Raw genomic sequence first — 22,099 nt, 5'->3', positions numbered from 1 at the left:
CCGGGAAGAGTGCGGGGAGCGTTCACGCGACACACCTACACATTGCAGCCAACAAACTACCATGTCGCGACACACAGTTTGGAAAGCTCTGTTCCAAACAAAGTGTGGAGTGTGTGTATCTATATCTAGAGAGGGGAATCTTGAACACATCAAGCAGCATCAAACTTCAGACAAGTTTTCTCTGGATCTCAGAAGAATGCAGTTAATCAGTAAAATGTTATGTTTATTATGGTGACTAACAATGTTAAATGTTTTAAAGCAAGATGGAAGTGGAAACATCTTCAACTGCTCCTGAAATACCTTTTTGAAGGGTGGGATATCATTAATGCCATCTTTGGACTGTGTGATTACTGACCGGGTACCACAAACACACATCCGCTGTGCATGGGGAATCCTTTTATACTTTCCCTCCAAATAGGCTGAAGGCATTGTTTGGAAATGAAGGACTGTGAAAGCTTTTCTAAGAGCAGCAAAAGTTCGATTTTGAAAGTACTGTTGAAAGTATTGATTTCCCTTTAATGAACTGAACCAAGCGGGGAAATGCTTGGAATTGGCTGGCAAGTACATTTCCCTGAGAAACCTACTTCAAAAATTCTTTTTCAAATGAAAAATATATCCGTACAGACTCGGGAGGTCTGAGCACCCTCAAAGCCAGATTATAACAATGTTAACCAGCATTGGGCTCAGTGTTGTTCAGTGAAACATCGCTTCCAAATTCCTTTCCTCAAAATCCACCCATCTCTCCCCATAAAGTATGGATGATTTATGAGTGCTTGCCTTTAAAAACCATACTCATCAGAGGTCTGCCTTAAACCTGAAAGTATTTGCTGCCCTTTTTATGATAAAAACTTGCATCGTTAGCATATCTGCGCCTGGAAAGGCAGATACCTTTTGCATCCTCTTGTTACATAAATTTGGCGTATTCATGGAGTGTGCCAGGGGGGCTGCCCTGGCAGAGCTGAAAGTTTTGTGAAGATAGTGTAGAGGAGCTGGCAGCCTCCAAGATAAAACCAGGTTTGAGCACTCACTCCAGTTGGAAGAGAGCAGCGATGTGCATTATCTGGCCCACTGGCACAACGTCCCTATGAGGCGGGCTGCTGTGCTTCCAAGAGCCCTTAAAGACAGCTCTGCACAGAACACAGTTTAGTCTAGCTTTGAGCCATGATTAGAAACATCTGCCATCTCAGCCAGCCTCAATACTCCATGTCCTTTTTAATGATAACTTAGCACTTTTTATGGGACTGGATCAGGGTGGGCAACATGCAGTCCGTCCCTCTGATTTATCCCACAGAAGGCAAGTCGTTCTGTCGCCATCATAGCCTTTTTATATTGCTGCAATATCACTTCTTATACTCCATTCCCGCCCCCCCTTTCCCCAGGCACATTGCTCCAGCACGCGGTTTTTTGGTGGGGAGGATGCGGGCCTTTAGATTTCCACTGTAAAATCCAAACTTTGGAGACTGGTAGAAGAGAAAGTGCAGCAAATGGAGCCAGGAATCCAAACTTGGCAGTAGCTCGATGCAAACTGTGGGTATCGTAAAGCTCCTTGGATGCTTAGCTATTAAAATGCATTTATGGTTTTTAAATAGCTTCCTGAAAAAGATTCTGGGTCAGAGTCATCTGTCTCGGCAAATTCAGCGCATGAATCGACCTCTTTGTAACCCTGTGTTACAGTAAGAATTTTAGGAATTTCCTTTGATTACCTCTTGCCAGTCGGCCACTGGGAGAAGCCACAGCTGCTTTCTAGGTGCAGAGGTGAGGAAATGTGGCGTCACACAGTTTAAAGGGTGCTTCCAAACGGAGAGACCTGGGGCGGTGGGGGGTCATTTAGGTACGCCCACAATAAATGTGGAGACTGTGCTGAATCCACATGTGTGTGTTTTTCCTGGCAGATTTGAAGCATATTGAGCTAGCACAAGGGGTGTTTGTGTAAGCAGTTTTTATTGCACGGCCATGATGTTTCTCATGCTACCCGTCCTGCTTCCTTGAGAGGCAAGCAGAATCACATAGAATTTGCGAACCAACAACCTTGATCACAGCCTTGCAGAAGCATGCTGTTTAAAAGGGCTTCGTTAAGCAACAGTGCCAGTCTTAATGGGTCCAGGGTCCTAGACAAGCCCTCTCAGGGCTGCGGGGGGACGTTCGGCATCACTTGGGGAAAAGACCATAGGTCAGGGGTCCCACGTTCAATCCCTGGCATCTCTCATTAAAAGCAGCGGTTGGCAGGAAGTTGCTAATTTAATTATTTAATTTAAGCCGTTTCTATACCTCTTAGTCATTAGCATTTCTTAGCACTGCGCCTAGCCATAAACCATGCAGGTTCAGCAAGGAGGACGTGCCTACCTGATCTCAGCTGGGAGGGAGTTCCACTGGCTTGGGATCACATGCACTGAATGCATGGCTTCTGGTAAATCACGAGACGCGCCTCTGAGCCATGGCTGATCCCCAATGGAGACTCCCTTCAAATATTTTGGTGATCAGGTGGCAATATAAAGGATCAGGTAGTCCTTGCGATATCCTGGACCTAAGCTGATTAGTAAGGGCCTTGTGCAGTGATATTATTTCCCTGAGATCTTGTACCAGAGTAGGCCAGGATTTGCCATCCCTGGTGCCCTCCAGATGATGTGCCATAAGCCAGTTGCCCAAAACACCTGGAGAATATTTTTGTTTTCATTGATTCCGTCAACAGCTGAAATTGGCTACTTGTGACAACTCTTGATTTCTAGCCTTCTTTGCATATACGATCTGATTGCAACCCTATAATGGCCTTATAAAAATAGGTTGGGGGAAAAGGGTCTTAGACTAAAAATCACCAGATGAGTTCATGGCAGAGGAAAGATCCGAGCTAACTATTTCCCCATGCATCGCTCAGTAACCTAGCCACTAGGCTTCACTAGGTTGTCTTCAATTTGCAGGCTACACCGGAATCCTTGCCTTGAGAGCTTCAGCAGGGATCACATGCAAAGTACTGCCCCAGAAACAGCCACTTCCTGTGCTGTCGGGGCAAGCCCGGCCAAACACATTTTGCACTTCTGCAAGGCTGCATTGCACAACTGGGAGGGTGCACAAGAATCCTTCAGCGACTTCAATCTTGAGGCTGTGGATGACATAAGAGTTTAGCCAGAATATCCAAAGCGGGAACAAAGGATGAGGTCATATATTGGATGGGATTGTTTAGCCCAGTTCTGTCCTCTCCAGTGCTCCCCAACATCCTTCTCCAGGTATTTTGACTATATATTCAACTGACTATAAGTTCATCTTTGATTAATTGGGCAACACAGCTTTTTTAAAGTTAGTTGCTTTCAATTTAAGTATTTCTATAAACTGCAGATGGCACTGGCATGTTAGGTAATTTCCTCCATTCTCTTGCTTGGAAGGTGGCACCAACTGTGATACATACATGCAAAGGTAAAGTACCCCTGGACGGTTAAGTCCAGTCAAAGGCGACTGTGGGGCTGCAGCGCTTATCTCACTTTCAGGCCGAGGGAGCCGGCGTTTGTCCACAGACAGCTTTCCGGGTCATGTGGCCAGCATGACTAAACCGCTTCTGGTGCAACAGGACACTGTGATGGAAACCAGAGCACAATGAAATGCTGTTTACCTTCCTGCCACTGTGGTATCTATTTATCTACTTGCACTGGCATGCTTTCGAACTGCTAGGTTGGCAGGAGCTGAGACAGAGCAACGGGGGCTCACCTTCATTGATTGGATTTGAACCGCCGACCTTCCAAATGGCTCAGTGGCTTAGATCTTGTGTCAATTGCGGTAGACATTGTATCACTACCCTGTTCATTGCTTTATTGTTATTTCTGAACCATAGGAGCCAACTCCTAGGGACTGAGGGATCTTTGGCTCCCTCAATAAAATATTTGAGGAGGCTCCCCCCCCCCAAATTGATGGGCATTGCCATTCAAATGGCGTGCGTGTAGAAGGTTTTAACAATATTTTTGGGTGGCATGCATATTTGTGGTATGACAAGGTTAAAGCACATAAAAGTTTTAAAAATCATATTGTCAGAAAAGCACTATTAAATGTCTGGGTTAGATATAAAGACTTGCTGGAAAATAAAACTCCAAGGTGGCTGTCGCCAATGGAAGCTAAGGCAGTTAAAAAGTTAAATATGGAGTCCCAAGTGGCCAAGATACTGGGAAATTTTGGAAAAGGAAGGGGACAAACTGAGATTGCAGAGTTTTGAGAAATTAAAAGGGAAGGTGAGAGACAGGTTGCACTATCATCAAATAAATGAAGCGTTTAAACTGGACAGTAAAATTGGCTTCCAGGTGGAAAAATCAAAATTGGAGACAGAACTGTTAGAACCCAGTACAAAGAATTTGTCAAAAATGTACAATTTGCTGCTGAAATGGAATACACAAGATGAAACGGTTAAATCGGTCATGATTAAATGGGCTCAGGACATTGGTCATAATATTTTGTTTGCTGACTGGGAAAAGTTGTGGACCACCGGGATGAAATTTACGGCATGTAATGCCTTAAGAGAAAACATTATGAAAATGATATATAGGTGGTACACAACCCCAGTCAAGCTAGCAAAGATTTACCATTTGCCTGACAATAAATGTTGGAAATGTAAAGAAATTGAAGGTACATTTTTTCATCTTTGGTGGACTTGCCCGAAGATCAAGGTTTTCTGGGAAATGATCTATAATGAACTTAAAAAGGTATTTAAATATACTTTCCCCAAGAAACCAGAGGCCTTTCTCTTGGGTATTGTCGACCAAGGGGTGTTAAAGACGGATATAACTTTCTTTATGTATGCTACAACAGCAGCTAGAATACTCATTGCGAAGTACTGGAAGACGCAAGAGCTACCCACACTGGAAGAATGGCAGATGAAGGTGATAGACTACATGGGCTTGGCAGAAATGACGAGCAGAATCCGAAACCAGGGAAGAGAAGCAGCGCAAGAAGAATGGAAAAAATTTAAAGACTATTTAAAGAAATATTACAAAATTAATGAAAGTTAGAATGATGTTGGACTGGAAAGTAAATGGTTACTATTAGCTATGGTTAAGACAAGGAGAATAAGGAAGATTAGTCTAAATTTAAATTAAAATAAGGGAAGATTTGCTGAACAATCGATAAGAATTTGGAATACAGAAAAGAGAGGCATGAGGAAGTCGGGGAAGAAAGGTATATGAAATTAGGATATGAAATGATACATGTTTTTTGTTCTGTTTTTGTCTTTGTATGTTTATGTATGTTGTGTTTATATGGAAAAAATAAAAATATTATATATAAAAAAAACCAAATGGCGTGCGTGTACTGCGTCATGTGATCAATTATGCAGGGCAGGGCTTACACAAACACCCCAATATTTTATTCATGTTGGCACCCCTGTTCTAAACAATTTCCCCACCCTCTTCCCCCTAGGTTGCTCCACCGTCAATGATGGCATGCTGAGACCCACCAAGCAGCGGCGGCGTGGGCGTGCGATAGCAAGGGGGCCGCTCTAACCGCTGGGCGTGGGACACCATGGGCCAGTGTGTCACCAAGTGCAAGAATCCTTCTTCCACTCTTGGCAGCAAAAATGGCGACCGAGAATCGAGCGGCAAGGCTCACGGCAAGCGGAGCACGATTCACAAGGAGGAACACTGCACCGTCGGTGGGAAATCCTCCGGGGACATCCTGGTCAATGGGACAAAGAAGATGGAAGCCTCTGTAGAGTCTAGTCAGCCTCCTTCTTCTTCCGGGGACGCGAAGAAGGAGCCAGTTTCTGGCACGGAGGAATCGTCCCTCCACAGGACTGAGGAATTATTTAGGAGGTACAAGGACGAGCGAGAAGATGCCATATTGGAGGAAGGCATGGAGCATTTTTGCAACGACCTCTGTGTCGACCCAACCGAATTCAAAGTCCTCGTCCTGGCATGGAAGTTCCAGGCAGCTACCATGTGCAAATTCACAAGGTGAGTTCCTGCTCAAGGACTATTTCCTGACTTACATAAATATTGGTGGATTGCCAACTTGCTGATTGATTGTGAATCTACATAAGCTGTATATAAGAGGAAACGATTCTAATAGAAACCATACTCCCCATGTCTTTTGGGTGATGCACACTGCATTGTTTTTAGAAGAGGCACCCCCTCTTTTATACATTAGAGGATGCCTCTTCAGGTAATGGTTTCAGGTTTTATAAATAGTTGGATTGCAAAAAAATGTTTTTGAAAATTTAAACCTGCTGCTGTAAAAATCATGATTCTCAGATTCTTCTCTTTATGGGAAAAAGTATGTGCAAATGAGTTGTTTTTCTCACCTTTTTGAAGACTTGCAACTGGTCCCTCCAAGTGGAGTCCCACTCTCACCTGTTAGGTTGTTTATTATTATTATTATTAGTATTAGTATTATTATGGCTTCCAACAGAATATAAAAGAACACAACAAAGCATCAGACATTAAAAACTTCCCTATACAGGGCTGCCTTCAGATGCCTACGGAAAGTTGTCTGTTTATCTTTGACATCTGGCGGGAGGGTGCCAATACAAGAAGGCCCTCTGCCAGGTTCCCTATAACTTCTTGCAATTAGGGAACCGCCAGAAGACCCTTGGTGCCCAGGCTGCACAATGGGGGCAGAGACGCTCCTTCAGGTATACAGGGCTGAAGTATTGTGGAGAGGGGTGCAGCTCACCCATTGACCTACCCCATGAGGACTGTCACCACCCAGGTAAGTCTGTGAACTGAGCTACAGATCTTTGGTGCTTAAAGCACCTTTCAGTGCATGAGCATAAGTGCCAAGATTAGTTAACAGCAGGAGAAGGTTGTTTGCCTTCTATCTCTGTGTGTGGGCTTCCTGGAGTCATCTGGCTGCCTGCTTTGGGAAGCAGGATGCTTGACTGAGTGGACCTTTGGGAACAGCCTTATGTATGTGTTTTAATTGTGTGTGTGTGTGTGTGTGTGTGGAATTCGCTGTGTGTGTGTGTTTTAGTATGGAATTGTTTTCATTGCTGATGTTTTAACTGTAAATAACTTAATATATTATAAAGGCAGTGATTCATGTAAAGGTAAAGGGACCTCTGACCATTAGGTCCAGTCATGGCCGACTCTGGGGTTGCGGCGCTCATCTCACTTTATTGGCCGAGGGAGCCGGCGTACAGCTTCCAGGCCATGTGGCCAGCATGACTAAGCCGCTTCTGGCGAACCAGAGCAGCACACTGAAACGCTGTTTACCTTCCCGCCGGAGCGGTACCTTCCCGCTGGAGCGGTACCTATTTATCTATTTGCACTTTGACGTGCTTTCAAACTGCTAGGTTGGCAGGAGCTGGGACCGAGCAACGGGAGCTCACCCCGTCGCGGGGATTTGAACCGCCGACCTTCTGATCGGCAAGCCCTAGGCTCTGTGGTTTAACCCACAGTGCCATTCAACGTCCCTTGATTCATAAAATGAATCAAATAAATAAGCAAGCTGGACTGATCCACTGGGCTTCAGATTGTGTTGGGGAGAAAATCATGTCTTTGCATGTTCGCATACGGAGTAAAACTCTGTGTCAATGGAAATAAGTGCAACAGGCAGGACTGAGGGGGTTTAAATTCCTTCAGGGGTAGCATGATGCTCAGTGATGGATATGTTTTCACAGAATGTTTGAGCTGGCATTTCTTTCCGGTACCATTTTCTGATTCCCCGTTTCCCAACACAAATTAATTGGGATCAAAGGGAGGAATGCAAAACTCTTCTGATCGTTTTGTCAGCAGAAGCAGTTCTACTTGCCACTTGATTCCCCCCCCCAACTCCTCCCTCTGAGTGTTGGTTTGGGGGTTCTCACCCCTGATCCAGGAAGTTGCATGTAGCCGCTGTGACTACTAGCCCTGAAGATTTTGCTTGTGATGCTGAAGAAAAGGAGGTGATCTAACTGGCTTCTTTTCCCCTTGACTAGGACGGAGTTCTTTGAGGGCTGCAAAGCAATAAACGCAGACAGCATCGATGGGATATGTGCCCGGTTCCCCAGCCTCTTAAACGAAGCCAAACAAGAAGATAAGTTCAAGGATCTCTACCGTTTTACCTTTCAGTTTGGCCTGGACTCCGAGGAGGGGCAGAGGTCGCTGCATCGGGAGATAGCCATTGCCCTTTGGAAACTAGTCTTCACTCAAAACAAGCCCCCCATATTGGACCAGTGGTTACACTTCTTGAATGAGAACCCCTCAGGAATTAAGGGAATCTCCCGGGACACGTGGAACATGTTCCTAAATTTTACTCAGGTCATTGGGCCGGACCTCAGCAATTACAGTGAAGATGAGGCCTGGCCCAGTCTCTTTGATACCTTTGTGGAATGGGAAATGGAGAGGCGGAAGAAGGAGGAGAACACCAAATGCGTTGCAGCTTCACAGACAGCAAGCCTGTGTATAGACCACCATACTTAGTGCCATCTAACACAGCGAAAACAGCCGTAACCTGTTAACCTTTCATTACCCATAAGCTCCGGACGCCGCTGGAATTTACAGACGCTCCAGATTTTTCTACTTTACACCTTTCTCTGCCTTGTATTTTTGAAAGGGCTCTAAAATGCTGTATCCATATTTTAGGCACTTTCTTTTGAATTTTGGGTTCTTCTCGTTTCTTCTTCCCCCCCTGCCCCCTGAAATGTTTGAGACCCCCTGGCTGCAAGTTAAATGGTTTCTTTTTCTCTTTTTCAAAAAACAAAAAACGTTGCAGATTGATGTTGGTTGCACAACTTTAAAAAAAAACTTTTTGTGAGGTTAAATTAACATCGCTAAATTATACAGTGCCAGATTGAAGCTCTGCAAATATACATACATATATATATGTGCGTGTATATATATGTGTGTATATATTTCAGAGCAGGTCTATACTGTGTGTAGTGCTGTTTACATTGTTGAATTTTTTTTAAAAAAAGGTTGTGATAATTTTAAGATTCATACCATGATGAATTAACAGTGTTAACTGTTAACTACAAATGCATTTAATTCCCAGGTAAATAAGATTCTGAAAGCCAATGAAAGCAGCATCGTTTCCTCTTTTTTTGTATCATGGCTAGCTTCATTTAATTTGGCTCCTGGTTTTTATGGGCGAGAAAAAAAGCTTACTTTTGTCTGAAAGAGTATTCTGTACCTGCCAGTCAGCTGAGAATTCAGTAATAACCCTTTTTGAACCCATGGTTCCGAGGCAAGAGGGAGCAGTACATGGTTTGGTAGAGAGGGCTGTTGTTTTTTTACTTCTTGCCTTCCATTCTCCGCCCCCCCCCCCACGAAAAAGAAAAGCCTGCCATAATTTGGGGCAGCTTTGCACATAAACTCTGTTCACGCCGATAGGATGCCAAGCATGTACTATAAGGGGGTGAAAACTAAGCCAGGAGTGGGGAACCTTTGGCCCTCTAGATAGTGTTTAACTACAACTCTAGCACAATCAGGGATGATGGGAGCTGTATTTTAGCAATATCTGGAGCACTAAAGGTTCCCCACGCCCAAACTAGGCAGCCTTGCAGGGATGGTGTTAATGCAAGCCCTTTTCCAATAGCATTAAGTGACGGGATTCTCCTCTCATGTGGGCTACTTGTGTGAACAATAGGTCTTGCCACTTTCCGGCTGCAAACTGGCCATCCCTCGCTGTGCGTAAAGGGCGTAAGAGCTTTGCTAGCTCGGTTATAAGGTTGTAGTCACTCCTCTGCCCACCTGCTCCCCAAATCCCCAAGGGATTGTATTTTCACGGCCATGCAAAAGCGCTTTTGCTTGACTGAAAAGCCAAAGGTGGTTCTTCTTCTTTCAGGAGCATGAACCTCGAGAGAAGTGGCGAATGTTTACCCTCCAAGGAAATAATAAAAAAAAGACACACACACACAACTTGAATAAAAACTCTGCTTTAATTTTATATATTTGACTCTTGGATAAAAGTGTCAACCCTGTTTGGCTGGTAACAAACTATCTGTATAAGAGGGTGTGTTTTAAAACATCAACTACAAACAAGCCTTTGGTTTTGAAATCAAAGTAGTGGCCATTTCTTCTCTGCTCTAAGAAATGAGCTCCAGCTGAATACAATTTCTCCTGGGGCTTTCCTGTGTCTTTATTAGCAGCAGCCTGGCCAGGTAGTTCGGCAGATGTTCCTTTGGCTCACATAGAAATTCAGAGGTAGCAAAAGCTTGGATTTCTGTTTCATCTGCTGCTGTCGAAAAGGCCCAGAATTAACCAGAGTGGAGGGAACCCTGTTTTGGAATAATATTTAGCAGTGACACGGTAGGCCTCTTATTTTGGGGTGGATTTCTTTTAAATTTCACCTGTATTAGGGATGATTTGCTTGCTTTCAACTGTTGTAACCAAAAAAAGGGAGTTTCCTTAACACTGGCCAGATTATGTTGTTAACTGGATTTTTGAAAAACATTGCTAACATTTTTAAAACCTGGGGAAAGGAATAATTGCTGAGGCTTTCACCTGAAGTGAGCCTCGCCTCCATATGGCTGTCTTTTTAAAAAATAAATATGTAAAATATCCAGTCACTCATTGAAGGCTCGCAAAAGTAGGTTTTACTCACCCCCCCCTTTTAAACATACTTAATGCACCCTTTCCCCAACTTGGTATCCTCCAGATCTTGTAGGACTACAAATCCCATGTGGGAGTTATGGTCCAGCATGCAGAGGACAGCAGGTTGATGAAGGCTGGCTTAACGAGTAACAGACTCACTCGAGCTTTATTTTTAAAAGTAATCCATCTACCGATACATCCCATTGTGTGTAGCTTGTGACGAATGGGAAAGCCGATTGTGTGGTAGGTTGGGCAGGGGCATTGAAGACCCCCCCCCCTTTGCAGTTGCCCTGTAACCATGCAATGTGCAGAAGCAGGCTAGCTCAGTTCCTTCACCACTACAGCTCTTCATGCAAGAGAATCACTTCAAAGTCACACACACCTTTCTTTCTCTAGTATCCTCCCCCCCCTTTCCCCTTTCCTAATGAAGTTTGCATGGGTGCACTTGGATTATCCCAATTGGTAATTCCGTCAAGACAAATTCTTCTAGATCTGAAATTGCCAACAATCCCGAGCTGGATAAGAAAAATAAAATAAAAATAAATTCACACCCTCTCTCACCTGTCAGGAGCAGGAATTGACATCCATTTGTTTGTTGATGAATATTGACTGCATTAAAACACCTTTTTAAAATTGTGCAAAAGCTACCAGGAGTGCTGTTTTTACGGGAAAGCTGGTTTTAGTGGCTGCCAACTCCTCAGACCCCTGCTCTTGAGTCCAGACAAGGAAGTTCATCCTTCAGGGTTAAGGCTGCATGTATGTTCCGTTCAATATCCTCTTTATTATTATTGTTATTATTGTTATTATTATTTATTTATTACAAAGGAAATTGTGTGCCTAAAATTTTTTTTTTGGGGGGGTGCCTTTTGTCTTGGTGTGTTAATTCATTCCCGAGGGCCCTGCACCCTCTCGCTTGACCTTGCAAAGTATTTAGCCACCTGCTTGAAGGTTTGGCCCACAGAGGCTTTTGGAAGAAGCCTTGGTTATTAAACACATAATGAATGGCAGTAACTGTGCATTTGAGAGTCTCTTGTCTGCAGAGGTTCTGGGAAGACCTATTTTAGTCAGCAGCCAGTTCTAAAGAGGTTTGGGAGTGGGGGAGGTTTGGAACATCCCTCCCTCTGGTCAGGCAACAAGTCCTGCTTCCACATAATGTTAAGTGTTAAGAGGTGAGAAAATCTCTCCTTGCCCACCTGTGCTACCCCCCACCCCACACTGTTTCTTCCTAGAGGCTCCATCACATGATCTAATTTACCTTCCACCAACTCTTTAAGCCATGAGTAGGCAACCTAAGGCCCGTGGGCCGGATGTGGCCCAATCGCCTTCTAAATCCAGCCCGTGGACGTTCCGGGAATCAGCGTGTTTTTTACATGAGTAGAATATGCCCTTTTATTTAAAATGCATCTCTGGGTTATTTATGGGGCATAGGAACTCGTTCATTTCCTTCTCCCAAAATATAGTCCGGCCCCCACAAGGTCTGAGGGACAGTGGACCGGCCCCCTGCTGAAAAAGTTGCTGACCCCTGTTTTAAGCTCTTTAAGCTTCCTGAGATAACATGCCAGCGAGAGAGAGAACACCATGTAGCCAGCACTAATAAGGGCAGGCTCCCAGAAATGAAAAACATTTGCCCAGGTTGCTTCAAATCTTCTTCTCCATAACTAAGAGTTGCTTGCTTGTGTGAGTCAGGAGCAGGGATCAGATGGGCCAATGGTCTGAGAGGATGGAAGATAAGCTATCGCGCAGCATCTGTAGGTCCACAGATTCCCCGTCCTTGGCTTTATCTAGTGAGCGCTCGCAAATTAAGCTCTCCTTCCTATCAAGTGCATCTACCACAATACGATTCTCAGAAGAAATAGTAGCTCCATGCAATATGGCATGTTCTCATTGCCCTTCTTTCTGCCAGTATGTGAGCAAGGCCACAGGGGCTGGGTGATAATCTGGTTTTCAGTATTGTGATATATTGGCTGCTAAACATTGCGATATACTGATATATAATGATGTCCGAAATGAGAGAGCTTTGTAGAGGCATTGGCTGGCTTCACGGTTTTTCCCACATTGTGATTTTTGCATAGCACACACATACACACCATGATTCTTGATATATTGCAAGGTCAAAATTATGAAGCGGATATAACGATACGGACTTCAAACCCATTTTGGATCATACATTGCCCAGCCTTAACATACATTGCCAGGTCAAAAAATATTTGAACCGATATCACGATATGGACTGGTTTTGGGCGATATATTGATATAACACCCAACCCTAAAAGCTACCCTCCACAGAGTGGGACTAGTGATGTGCTGGGATTCTTTGGTGCAACCTCACTGTGAGCTGACACAGAATCTATGAAGAAACATCATTGCCCATAAAACAAATTGTTCCTGAACTCTGGCCATACTGAGAAAAGTGGAGGGTGGCAATATTAACAGATATTCTGCAATTGCCCAGAGGATTTCCCTCTGTTCTGTGAACACTAACCTGTGCATGTGTCTTGTGTGCCTCCCACGTTTAAGTGTCTTAATTTCTCTTCCTGCTCCCCAGCCCACAAACGTGTCAAATGTAGCTTATGGAGGGGCACTTTAATCCACCAAGAAGCAGCTCCTTTACACTTTTGTTAGTGGGACAGGGGCGAGGAACTGCATGGATGGACTCCAACTCCCATCAGCCCCAGGGAGCACAGCTGGTTGTCAGGGATGGTGGCATCTGCAGACATCTGGAGAGCCACAGGTTCCCTGCTGCTGCTCTGAAGGGGTGGAGCTGAGAGGCAAGCTTGATTGATTGCTGAAACGTGAATCTCTCATGGAACAACAGGCCAAGTATCAAAGGCATGTTTCTCATTTTTACACAATCTTTTAAACATGTAAACCTTGGGTGATGAATGGACATGATGTTGACAAGTACAGTGGTACCTCGGGTTACAGACGCTTCAGGTTACAGGCTCCGCTAACCCAGAAATAGTACCTCGGGTTAAGAACTTTGCTTCAGGATGAGAACAGAAATCGCACGGCGGCAGTGGGAGGCCCCATCAGCTAAAGTGGTACCTCAGGTTAAGAACAGTTTCAGGTTAAGAACGGACCTCCAGAACGAATTAAGTTCTTAACCCGAGGTACCACTGCACTTAAAAATGTGGCTGATGTAAAAATAGGTATTGATTTGGTCCCTGCAGTGAAATCTTCCACAACTTGGAACGAAATGGCTGCAGAAACTCATTTAGCACAGTCGTGGTAATTATCGGCTGGAAAATGAGTTGATGGCTGTAGTTTCTGTGGCATCCTGCTGCCTTTTTCCAGAAATGTGATTTTTTTATCTCTCCCTCCCCGCTTCCTGGTAATAAAATATTTACGCTTCCTACAGATGGCACGGCAGTGTAGCTTACAAAGGCCTCCCAAGATAAGAGGAGTGGAATTTGGGCAGCAGTGAGGCATCCTTGGAAACCCAAAAGTTACACCCATGCTGCACCAACAAAGCCTGGCCAGAGGTACCATTTTAAATGCTGGCTGCCAGGTAGGCCAAGCTATTGGCAAGCATCCTTGCAGCATGGCTTTTGCATGCCTGACACATGATTCATCTCAAGCAGGTTCCCAGGCAAGACACATTAGTCATTCAAAGGGATGGGTTGTGCAGGTGCTGCCACCTGCATGGTCAAATTCCTGCTGTTATCATAAGGGGTGTGTAGATCCATGTTCCAGTCGCACCTACATAGTAGTAGATTGTCACAGATAATACTGTACAGGCAGAGTTTCGGTGGCAGAACATGTGCTTTGCAGGCTCCAATCTCAGCTTCCATCTCTGGCATCTCCAGGTAGGGCTTGGAAAAACGCCCGTCTAAAGCTGCTAGAGAGCTGCTGCCAGTCAGTGCAGGCAATACTGAGTTAGGTGGAACAATGGTACGAGGCAGCTGCGTATGTTTCTACAAATACTGTACTCATACATGATGGTTCCCAATAGGAGCCCAATCTGTGTGGAGGTGGCTTAGGATCAGTTATTTATGGGCATTTAATAGGTAAGCAATTAGACTGAGTGTTGGCCATGGTCCATATGTGATGGGTCATTTCTAAATGGGCTTCTCTTTGTTGGGATGTGCGGCTTGAGCAGATACTGCCATAGTCAGAGGTTTGGACTAGATACAAGCAACAGGGAGTAGGTTTTTTGTTTTTGCAGAATGGCAATCCCTTGGTTTATATAGGCTGCTATCCAAATGCCCATTTGAGAGATGAGTGGATTTACCCAGTTGTTTCCTGCATTTGTCCTGTGGGTTCACTTTGCCCTGTATTCTGCTCCTGAATTTCAGTTCAATGTACCTTTCAGTTTCTTGAATTGAAGCATGCACATCACTCTGCTACCAATACTCTTCATTTTCACATTTTGGGGGGGAGGGTCTTCTGCCGCTGTGCATATCTTGTCTGCCATTGGCAAGCCATTGGGCTGCAAGGGGATTGATTTATGAAGGTATTTGTATACTGCTGTTCAGGTAGACCTTAAAGAGCTGACTGCACACAATCAGATCAGGGTTACTTCTGCCAATGTGCTCTCAACGGCCCTGTGTGCTTTGGAAACGTCAGAGGCAGGGAGAGCGCTGCATCCAAAATTTGGAAGCTAGAAACACTTCTTTGAATGGAAACTTCTTCATGTTTCAGTAAGAGTCACACAACGGGGCTGATTAGCAGGAGATTCTGGTGAGACAAATGGAAGCATATACTGTAATTGCAAAATGCACAGTTTAAGGTTTGGATTTAGAGGTATGGAAAGAAGTGGCGCATGATGTAGAGGTGGCCAACAGCTTTGAGGATTAGACGAGCTCATGGAGAAGTTTTTCAATGGTTTACTACAACCATCTGGTTGACCATTGTGAGAAAAGGATGCTGGCCTAGGTGAGCCATTGGCCAACAGGCTCATCTTAATGTTTCTTGTATTCTTACCAGTATTGATGCCTATTAAATTCTCGATCTTAGGCAGTATGATACAGTTGCTGGGAAGCAGGGCTTGTGTGTGTGTGTGTGTGTGTGTGTGTGTGTGTGTGTACGTACATATACAGTGGTACTTCAGGTTACGTACGCTTCAGGTTACTTCAGGTTACAGACTCCGCTAACCCAGAAATAGTGCTTCAGGTTAAGAACTTTGCTTCAGGATGAGAACAGAAATCGTGCTCTGGCGGCGCGGCGGCAGTGGGAGGCCCCATTAGCTAAAGTGGTGCTTCAGGTTAAGAATAGTTTCAGTTTAAGAACGGACCTCCGGAATGAATTAAGTACTTAACCTGAGGTACCACTGTATACACAATTTCAGATGTAACAGAGAGAAGCAGTATCAGCTCACATGGACAATAACAATAATCAACCTGTCTTAATTTAAATACATAAGTAGTCCGTATCAAACAAAGGGGTGGCTCAGATAGGCCTCTGGTCTATACTAGCAGGGCTTTTCTTACATCTTTAGCTATGCTGTGAAAAAGGCATAGGCTTCTTACAAACGCCTCCCCCCTCTTGATTATTATGTCTATAGCAACTAGGTGGTCTTCCCTGAAAAGTGAGAAGGCTTTTCATGAGAGTCTGTCAGCCCTGTCTGCTCTCGGAAAACAACGCTGATTCATTTCCCCAGTTCTGCAACATAAAAAAAAAAAACTCGTTTAAAAAACAAAGGAAAAGATGGAAAATAAGCAATCTCCCTGCATTCGTTCCAAATTAGGCTGTAGTCTCCATTTGTCAACTCAAGTCTGCTTCCCTCTGCTCCATTTCTTTACAGGATTAATGTTGGACATTCGAAACAATTTTTCGGGGGGGGGGGAGAAATTTGACTATACTTGTGAGAAGCGGTAGAGTGCCAACTCTTGGCATATGTGCTGTCTCTCCCTTGCTCTTTTGGCTGCCGGTCTTGCAGGTCTTGCACGCCATCCGTCTGCCTTCTGAACCAAGTGGCCTGCCGAGATGCTAATTGGCCGTGAGTGTGGTTGTGTAACCCGCTTTCCAAATTCAGAGCAGTTGCTGCCTTTGTTCCTTTTCCTCCCCGCCCCCCCCCCCGTCTGTTGTGCAATTCCTTTCGACCTGTTGCCTCCCTGTCTTTTAAAACCTAAGGCTTTAAAATACATAAATAGGGGTTTATTTGTGGGGGGCAGGGAGGAGTGTGTTTAGCAATAAGAGGCACAAACAGATGCGTCCAGCAAACCGGCCCCATTGCTAAGGTGAAACAAACCATGCTCACTCATAATTGGCTTTTATTTTGGCTGCATGCACACCGTAGATTTAAAGAACACACCACTCTGAGAATACTGGGAATTGTAGTTTGCTGAGGGCGCTGGGAATTGTAGCGCTGTGAGGTGTGAACTATGGCTCCCAGGATTCTTTGGCATGGTGAATGTGCTTCAAATCTATGGCGAGTACACAGCCTTTCTCTTCAACACACTAAAGAGGGTGGTTCAAGCGTGAGACAGTTTTGCAGGAAAAGTCGTTCCAGAATTCTAGGTTAACGGTTGCTTGTACCTGTGGGAATCTAGCGTCAGAGTTATCAGCTTTGACAGCGCAGTGCTTAATATTTCAAGACTACAACACTGAAAATATCTGTAAATGGGGCTTTCTTAAGTGTCTGTTTGCAAGAGGTTCCCAGTCACGCAACCCTCCAGCAAGGCTTGGGAGAAGTGGAAGGACAAAACGCAACTGAGCTTTTCCTTGTCTCTCTCATCTCGCTTCCACACGACCTGCTTATTGAGCATTCGGTCTGATTAGTTTGCACAAAATTCGCTCGAGAGGTTGCATGACGCCCGCTCTTTATGGAGCATTGATTCCGATTTGTTTGCAGGGGAGGTACCACAGTGTCAAGCAATTGCTATCCTGCTTTTCCAGTGGTTTTCCCCCCATCACTTACTGCAAAAAGTCCACCCCCATTTTTCTTGGCTTAAGCAGTTTTGTCGTGCAAAGGTGCCAAATCCCTTCAATTCCCCAACTTGAATTTGACGACAGGCGATTGGATCCCAGCTGCAAAAGAGCAATAGCCTAGAAACAGCCTGGGAAGCCTTAAAATGCCTCGTAGTTTCTCATAGAGGGAGGCCATTGGCCTTCACAGTGATTTATCTCTTCCGAAAGCCTGATGCCTTATTGGTTTCTTTCTTAGATTTGTATCTCACTGATACAAAGCAGCCACCAAACTTTGCCATTGCCAAGAATGGTTTAGATGTTTTGGTACAAAATCATGGGAAGTGTACAGTGGTACCTCGGGTTAAGTACTTAATTCGTTCCGGAAGTCCGTTCTTAACCTGAAACTGTTCTTAACCTGAAGCACCACTTTAGCTAATGGGGCCTCCTGCTGGTGCTGCGCCGCTGGAACCTGATTTCTGTTCTTATCATGAAGCAAAGTTCTTAACCTGAAGCACTATTTCGGGGTTAGCAGAGTGTGTAACCTGAAGCGTATGTAACCTGAAGCGTATGTAACCCGAGGTACCGCTGTAAAGCCTTGTGATTCTTGAGGGGAAACCTGGAGGGCTGGATTGGGCCCCTCCCTTTGTTACTGTAAAATGGAGGGTGGAGTCTCTTAGTTTAGTCTTGGAGCAGAAACAGAAGAGATGGAAAATGAAGAGCTATAATAGGTTTGGAGCCACAGAAGGGTGAGGAATGGGGGCCATAGCAGTTCCCTTATGGAAACCCCAGGCTTTCCCCCATAATTTTCATCTTGCATTAAAGGCTCTACTCCCTTTCAGAGATAATAATGAACAAGATGCAGGCTAGGGCTGGGAATACTCCCTGCCTGAAATCCTAGGGAATGGCTGCTGGTCAATGTAAGCAACACTTCGCTAGATAAGACCTCCCTATAAGGCAGCTTCCATGTTTACTTTCCACTGTCCTGACCAATGGCGACAGGGATCACAACTCTGGGATGGCATGCAGTTCTGAGGCCCCCTTTTTAAAAATACAACTAATTAATACCATTAATTAGCTGGTGTTTCCGTCCTGCCTGTTTTGTGCTGGTTTTTCTCCACCATTGCCCCCAACGGTTATGTCTTGGAGCCAACAAAGTTTTTCCTCAGCATGCCCCAAAAGTCTACTCTGCACAGTCTACTAGCACTGAATACAGCCCTACGAGCCTGGCGTGCATTTGGGGATAGGGGTGTCACCCCCCTGCGCTGCTGCACAAAGCTCTGCGCCTCCAAAATGTGCCACCTTCATAGCTCAGTGCAACCAAGGTCAATGACTCTGTGGAAGCAAGAGATGTGGGGGAATTAGAGCAGGCAAACCTTGTTGAGTGCAGGTGCGAAAAGCCCGTCTGCTGAGATTTTCTCACCTACACAACTGCAGAATGTACCTGTCTTTCGTTACATGTTGTCACCATTTAGCTGCTTGAATACATTTCTGGCGAGAACCCGGTGAAATGGTCGGTGACTCAGCCAAGCTCCTCGCTTCACCTTCGCCTATTTTCCCCTCAGGCGGCTGCCATTTTTGTTTGCCCGGAATGTTCCGGAATTAGGTCAGGAGGGGATGGAGCTGGGCCTTGGTCGCTGGGCCAGGTCTGCACCTCCACAGAAAGTGTGTTACATGACCTCCCTCACAGGAAAGAGTACATGGATAAGACCATAGATGTGTAGCCAGACAGATGGTGAAGTTGCATTGGCTCATGACCCCAGGCCCCCTTCCCAAAGCGGGAGTTGGGGGGTCTCATCTGAAGTGTGCCTTGGGGGATCTAAGCTCAAGCAATGTTAAGTCAGCCCAACTTTTGAAACATGCCTTGCAGTCATGAGCTCATGAATTTATGACCTATTTACATTTCCATACCCTCCAACATTTCTCTGATGAAAATAGAGATGTCCTTAATAATAATAATAATAATAATAAATTACCCTGCCCATCTGTCTGGGTGACTTCCAAAATATGTAAAAAACTGTTAAACATTAAACCATTAAACATTTTTAAACTTCGCTACGCACGGCTGGCTTAAGATGTCTTCTAAAGGTTGTATAGTTGCTCATCTCGGCTGGGGGGGGGGTCACAAAGCTCCATACCCTCCAACATTTCTCCAATGAAAATAGGGAAGTCCTAAGGAACAGTGGGACATTCCAGGATCAGATCAGAAACCGGGGCGGCTTCTGTAAATCTGGGGCTGTCCCTGGAAAATAGGAACACTTTGAGGGTCTGCAATCCCTGTCCCCCCCCCACACACATGGGAGCTTGAAGCATGATTTCCCCCTACCCTCCTTTTATTCTCACAACCCTGTGAGGTAGCGCTTGGCCCATTGATCTTCATGGCTGCGTAGGTTTTGAAGCCAGGTGTTCAAAACCAGACTGATGCTGAGCCCTACACAAGACTGACTTTCCATTTGCTGCTTTCTGCACATTGAACCTCTCTACTTCTCTGGCTGCACCAGTTTTGATGCAGGCACAGTTCAGAGGATACGCAGCCTCTGGGTCTGCAGATGAGGTGGGATCCTGGCCAGCCAGCATACCCAGTGGTCAAGGATAATGCAGTCTTAACAGTAGCTGGAGGACTGCTGTTTTTCCCCAACTCCCATGCTGCTGTTCTAGCTATCTATTCATAAAAGTGTATTTATGTACCGCCCTCTTGCAAAACATCAGGAACATAAAAAGGAGAGCTTTAAAAGCAATACAGACCTAAAGACAACAAGACACCCAGTTGTACCAGCATCAAAATCTTATCTGGGCAGATCGCAGTTGGCATCCATGGCTGGCTTTGTGGTGCATTTGCTGAGCACGCCTGGGGGCCTGTTGCTAACCTACGAAATGTACTGGCCCTGCTGTTGCTCCTGCTCTTTGTCACTGTCCGTTCAGTTGCCTATTCCAAGTGTGGAAGCAGCGAGGAGATGGAACAGCTTCTCCAACCTGCCTTGGCCTCTCCCTCTGGGCAGTTGTGAGGATTGAGCCCAGAGGGAGGGCAAGCATTTAGGCAAAATGGAAGTAGTGGCTGCTTCCTCTGGAGGAAGTCTATTTCCGGCCCTGCACCCAACCCCAGGAACACAGGAAGCGATACTTGCTGCATCTAGCTCAATATTGCCTACACTGACTGGCAGCAGCTCTCAAGAGGTTTCAGGCAGGGGATGCTCTTAGCCCTGCCTGGAAATGTCGACAGCCCACAGTTGGAGCTGGCATTGGGTATATTATCATCAATGATTTCTTATTCCTGAAAACAAATCTAATCCGAAGAGTTCTTTTCTCCCCAAAACATGTATTCAGAGATTAGTTGATTTCCCTAAGAGGCCCTTTGCTCTTTAATCCTGTTATTTTTTCCTCTTTTGGGGGGCACAGGGCAATCTATGCATGCTCACAGGGGCTGCTGCCTTTGCTCAAGTTGCTTTTAGAACCAAATGGGCTGCAAGCCTACCAGAGCTATGGTCATGTGGGCTTCCAAAATATATTTGGAATAAATGAATAATAATAATTCAGTCTATACACATTCCTGCTTCGGCAAGAGTTTCTCTTTCTCTCTCTTCCCCCGCCCCCCGGTGTTCCTCCACCCCACTCATGCTGAAACCTTTCCTTTTATGAAGATGGAAAAAGACCAAAATGTGTGAATCACAGATTCCATTTTCCCATGGGCAAAGTTAAGTGTTTTGCTCTAAAATGTGCTACTTCCTGCAGGCTGGATGGTATGTGTGTGTGTGTTGAAAATGCTACAAACGTTTATGAAAAGCTTAATTATGGGACCTAAGAGGCAGAGATTGGTGGGTAGCCCTCGTCTATGCACCTTTTGGCCCCAGGGGTGGGTGGCTGGCATCTTGTTACATACATGATGGTGTGCCTGTTTAAAACTTCCAACAGTTAACATTATTTCTTGTTAAATTTCTCTCTCACACACACAAAGGCCAATATTTATTAGAGAAGAATGTCCTGAGAATTTTCTCATTTGAGCAAACCCTTATCTTGTTGGGCGAATTTTACACACAAGGAGAATATATTTGGCAAACTCTTACTTCGCACTCAAACTTTGCCTCCTGCAAATCCGGGTGCTGAATTTCGGTGACAACTGTTAGAATCCAACCATTAGATAATGTTGGCTCTTAAAAAAGGTAAAGGACCCCTGACAGTTAAGTCTAGTCGCGAAAGACTCTGGGGTTGCGGTGCTCATCTCGCTTTACTGGTCGAGGGGGCCGACGTTTGTCCTCAGACAGTTTTTCCGGGTCATGTGGCCAGCATGACTAAGCTGCTTCTGGCGAAACCAGAGCAGTGCATGGAAACACCGTTTACCTTCCCACCGGAGTGGTACCTATTTATCTACTTGCACTTTGACATGCTTTTCGACTGCTAGGTTGGCAGGAGCAGGGACCGAGCAAAGGGAGCTCACCCTATCGCGGCCCTTCCGATCGGCAAGCCCTAGGCCACCCATGTGTTGGCTCTTAACATAGCTTTATCCAGTATTAACCGAGCGGAAATTTCTCAGAATGGAAGTTTGCTTTGAAAGTCTCATTTCTGGCCCTCTTCCCAAAGTACTGGAGAATTCTCTTGCCCTGGAGAATATCATGTGAAACTCCAACCCAGGCCACCTGAAAACAAGATGGGAGAATTTTGGGGATCCATTTTCACTCAGCTCCACCAAACCCAGACCCAATTAGCTTCTTCCATGCTCTTTCCCCCCACCTAAACATTTGGTTAGCAGTTAGCAGAGGTTAAGTGAAGGTGGCGTG

At 45.2% G+C, this 22,099-nt stretch overlaps 1 protein-coding gene and 1 long non-coding RNA gene across 6 annotated transcripts in view; one reads left to right on the top strand and one right to left on the bottom strand.

Annotated features, from left to right (window-relative positions):
- The window catches only part of DCUN1D3 (defective in cullin neddylation 1 domain containing 3), a 38,403-nt gene extending 26,914 nt beyond the window's left edge, over positions 1–11,489 (top strand). For all 4 annotated transcript variants that reach the window (XM_083585383.1, XM_083585384.1, XM_083585385.1 and 1 more), the window contains exons 4-5: positions 5,392–5,924; positions 7,886–11,489. In XM_083585383.1, coding sequence (XP_083441509.1) covers positions 5,494–5,924; positions 7,886–8,369 — 915 coding nt within the window. In that variant the 5' untranslated portion in view covers positions 5,392–5,493 and the 3' untranslated portion in view covers positions 8,370–11,489. The remainder of the gene's footprint in view (positions 1–5,391; positions 5,925–7,885) is intronic.
- LOC310749025 lies at positions 9,808–19,232 on the bottom strand. 2 transcript variants are annotated; one of them, XR_014541435.1, is made up of 2 exons: positions 18,751–19,232; positions 9,808–10,165 (listed from the first exon to the last, which is right to left on the bottom strand). It is a non-coding gene; the product is annotated as an uncharacterized lncRNA (long non-coding RNA). The 2 variants fall into 2 exon arrangements; XR_014541436.1 differs by having other exon boundaries at positions 18,772–19,232.
- Between the last annotated feature and the right edge of the window lie 2,867 nt (positions 19,233–22,099).

Source organism: Podarcis filfolensis (assembly GCF_964270895.1).
Source record: "Podarcis filfolensis genome assembly, chromosome: 14".
Lineage (NCBI taxonomy): Eukaryota > Metazoa > Chordata > Lepidosauria > Squamata > Lacertidae > Podarcis > Podarcis filfolensis.
This window is presented reverse-complemented; position numbering and strand designations above follow the sequence as displayed.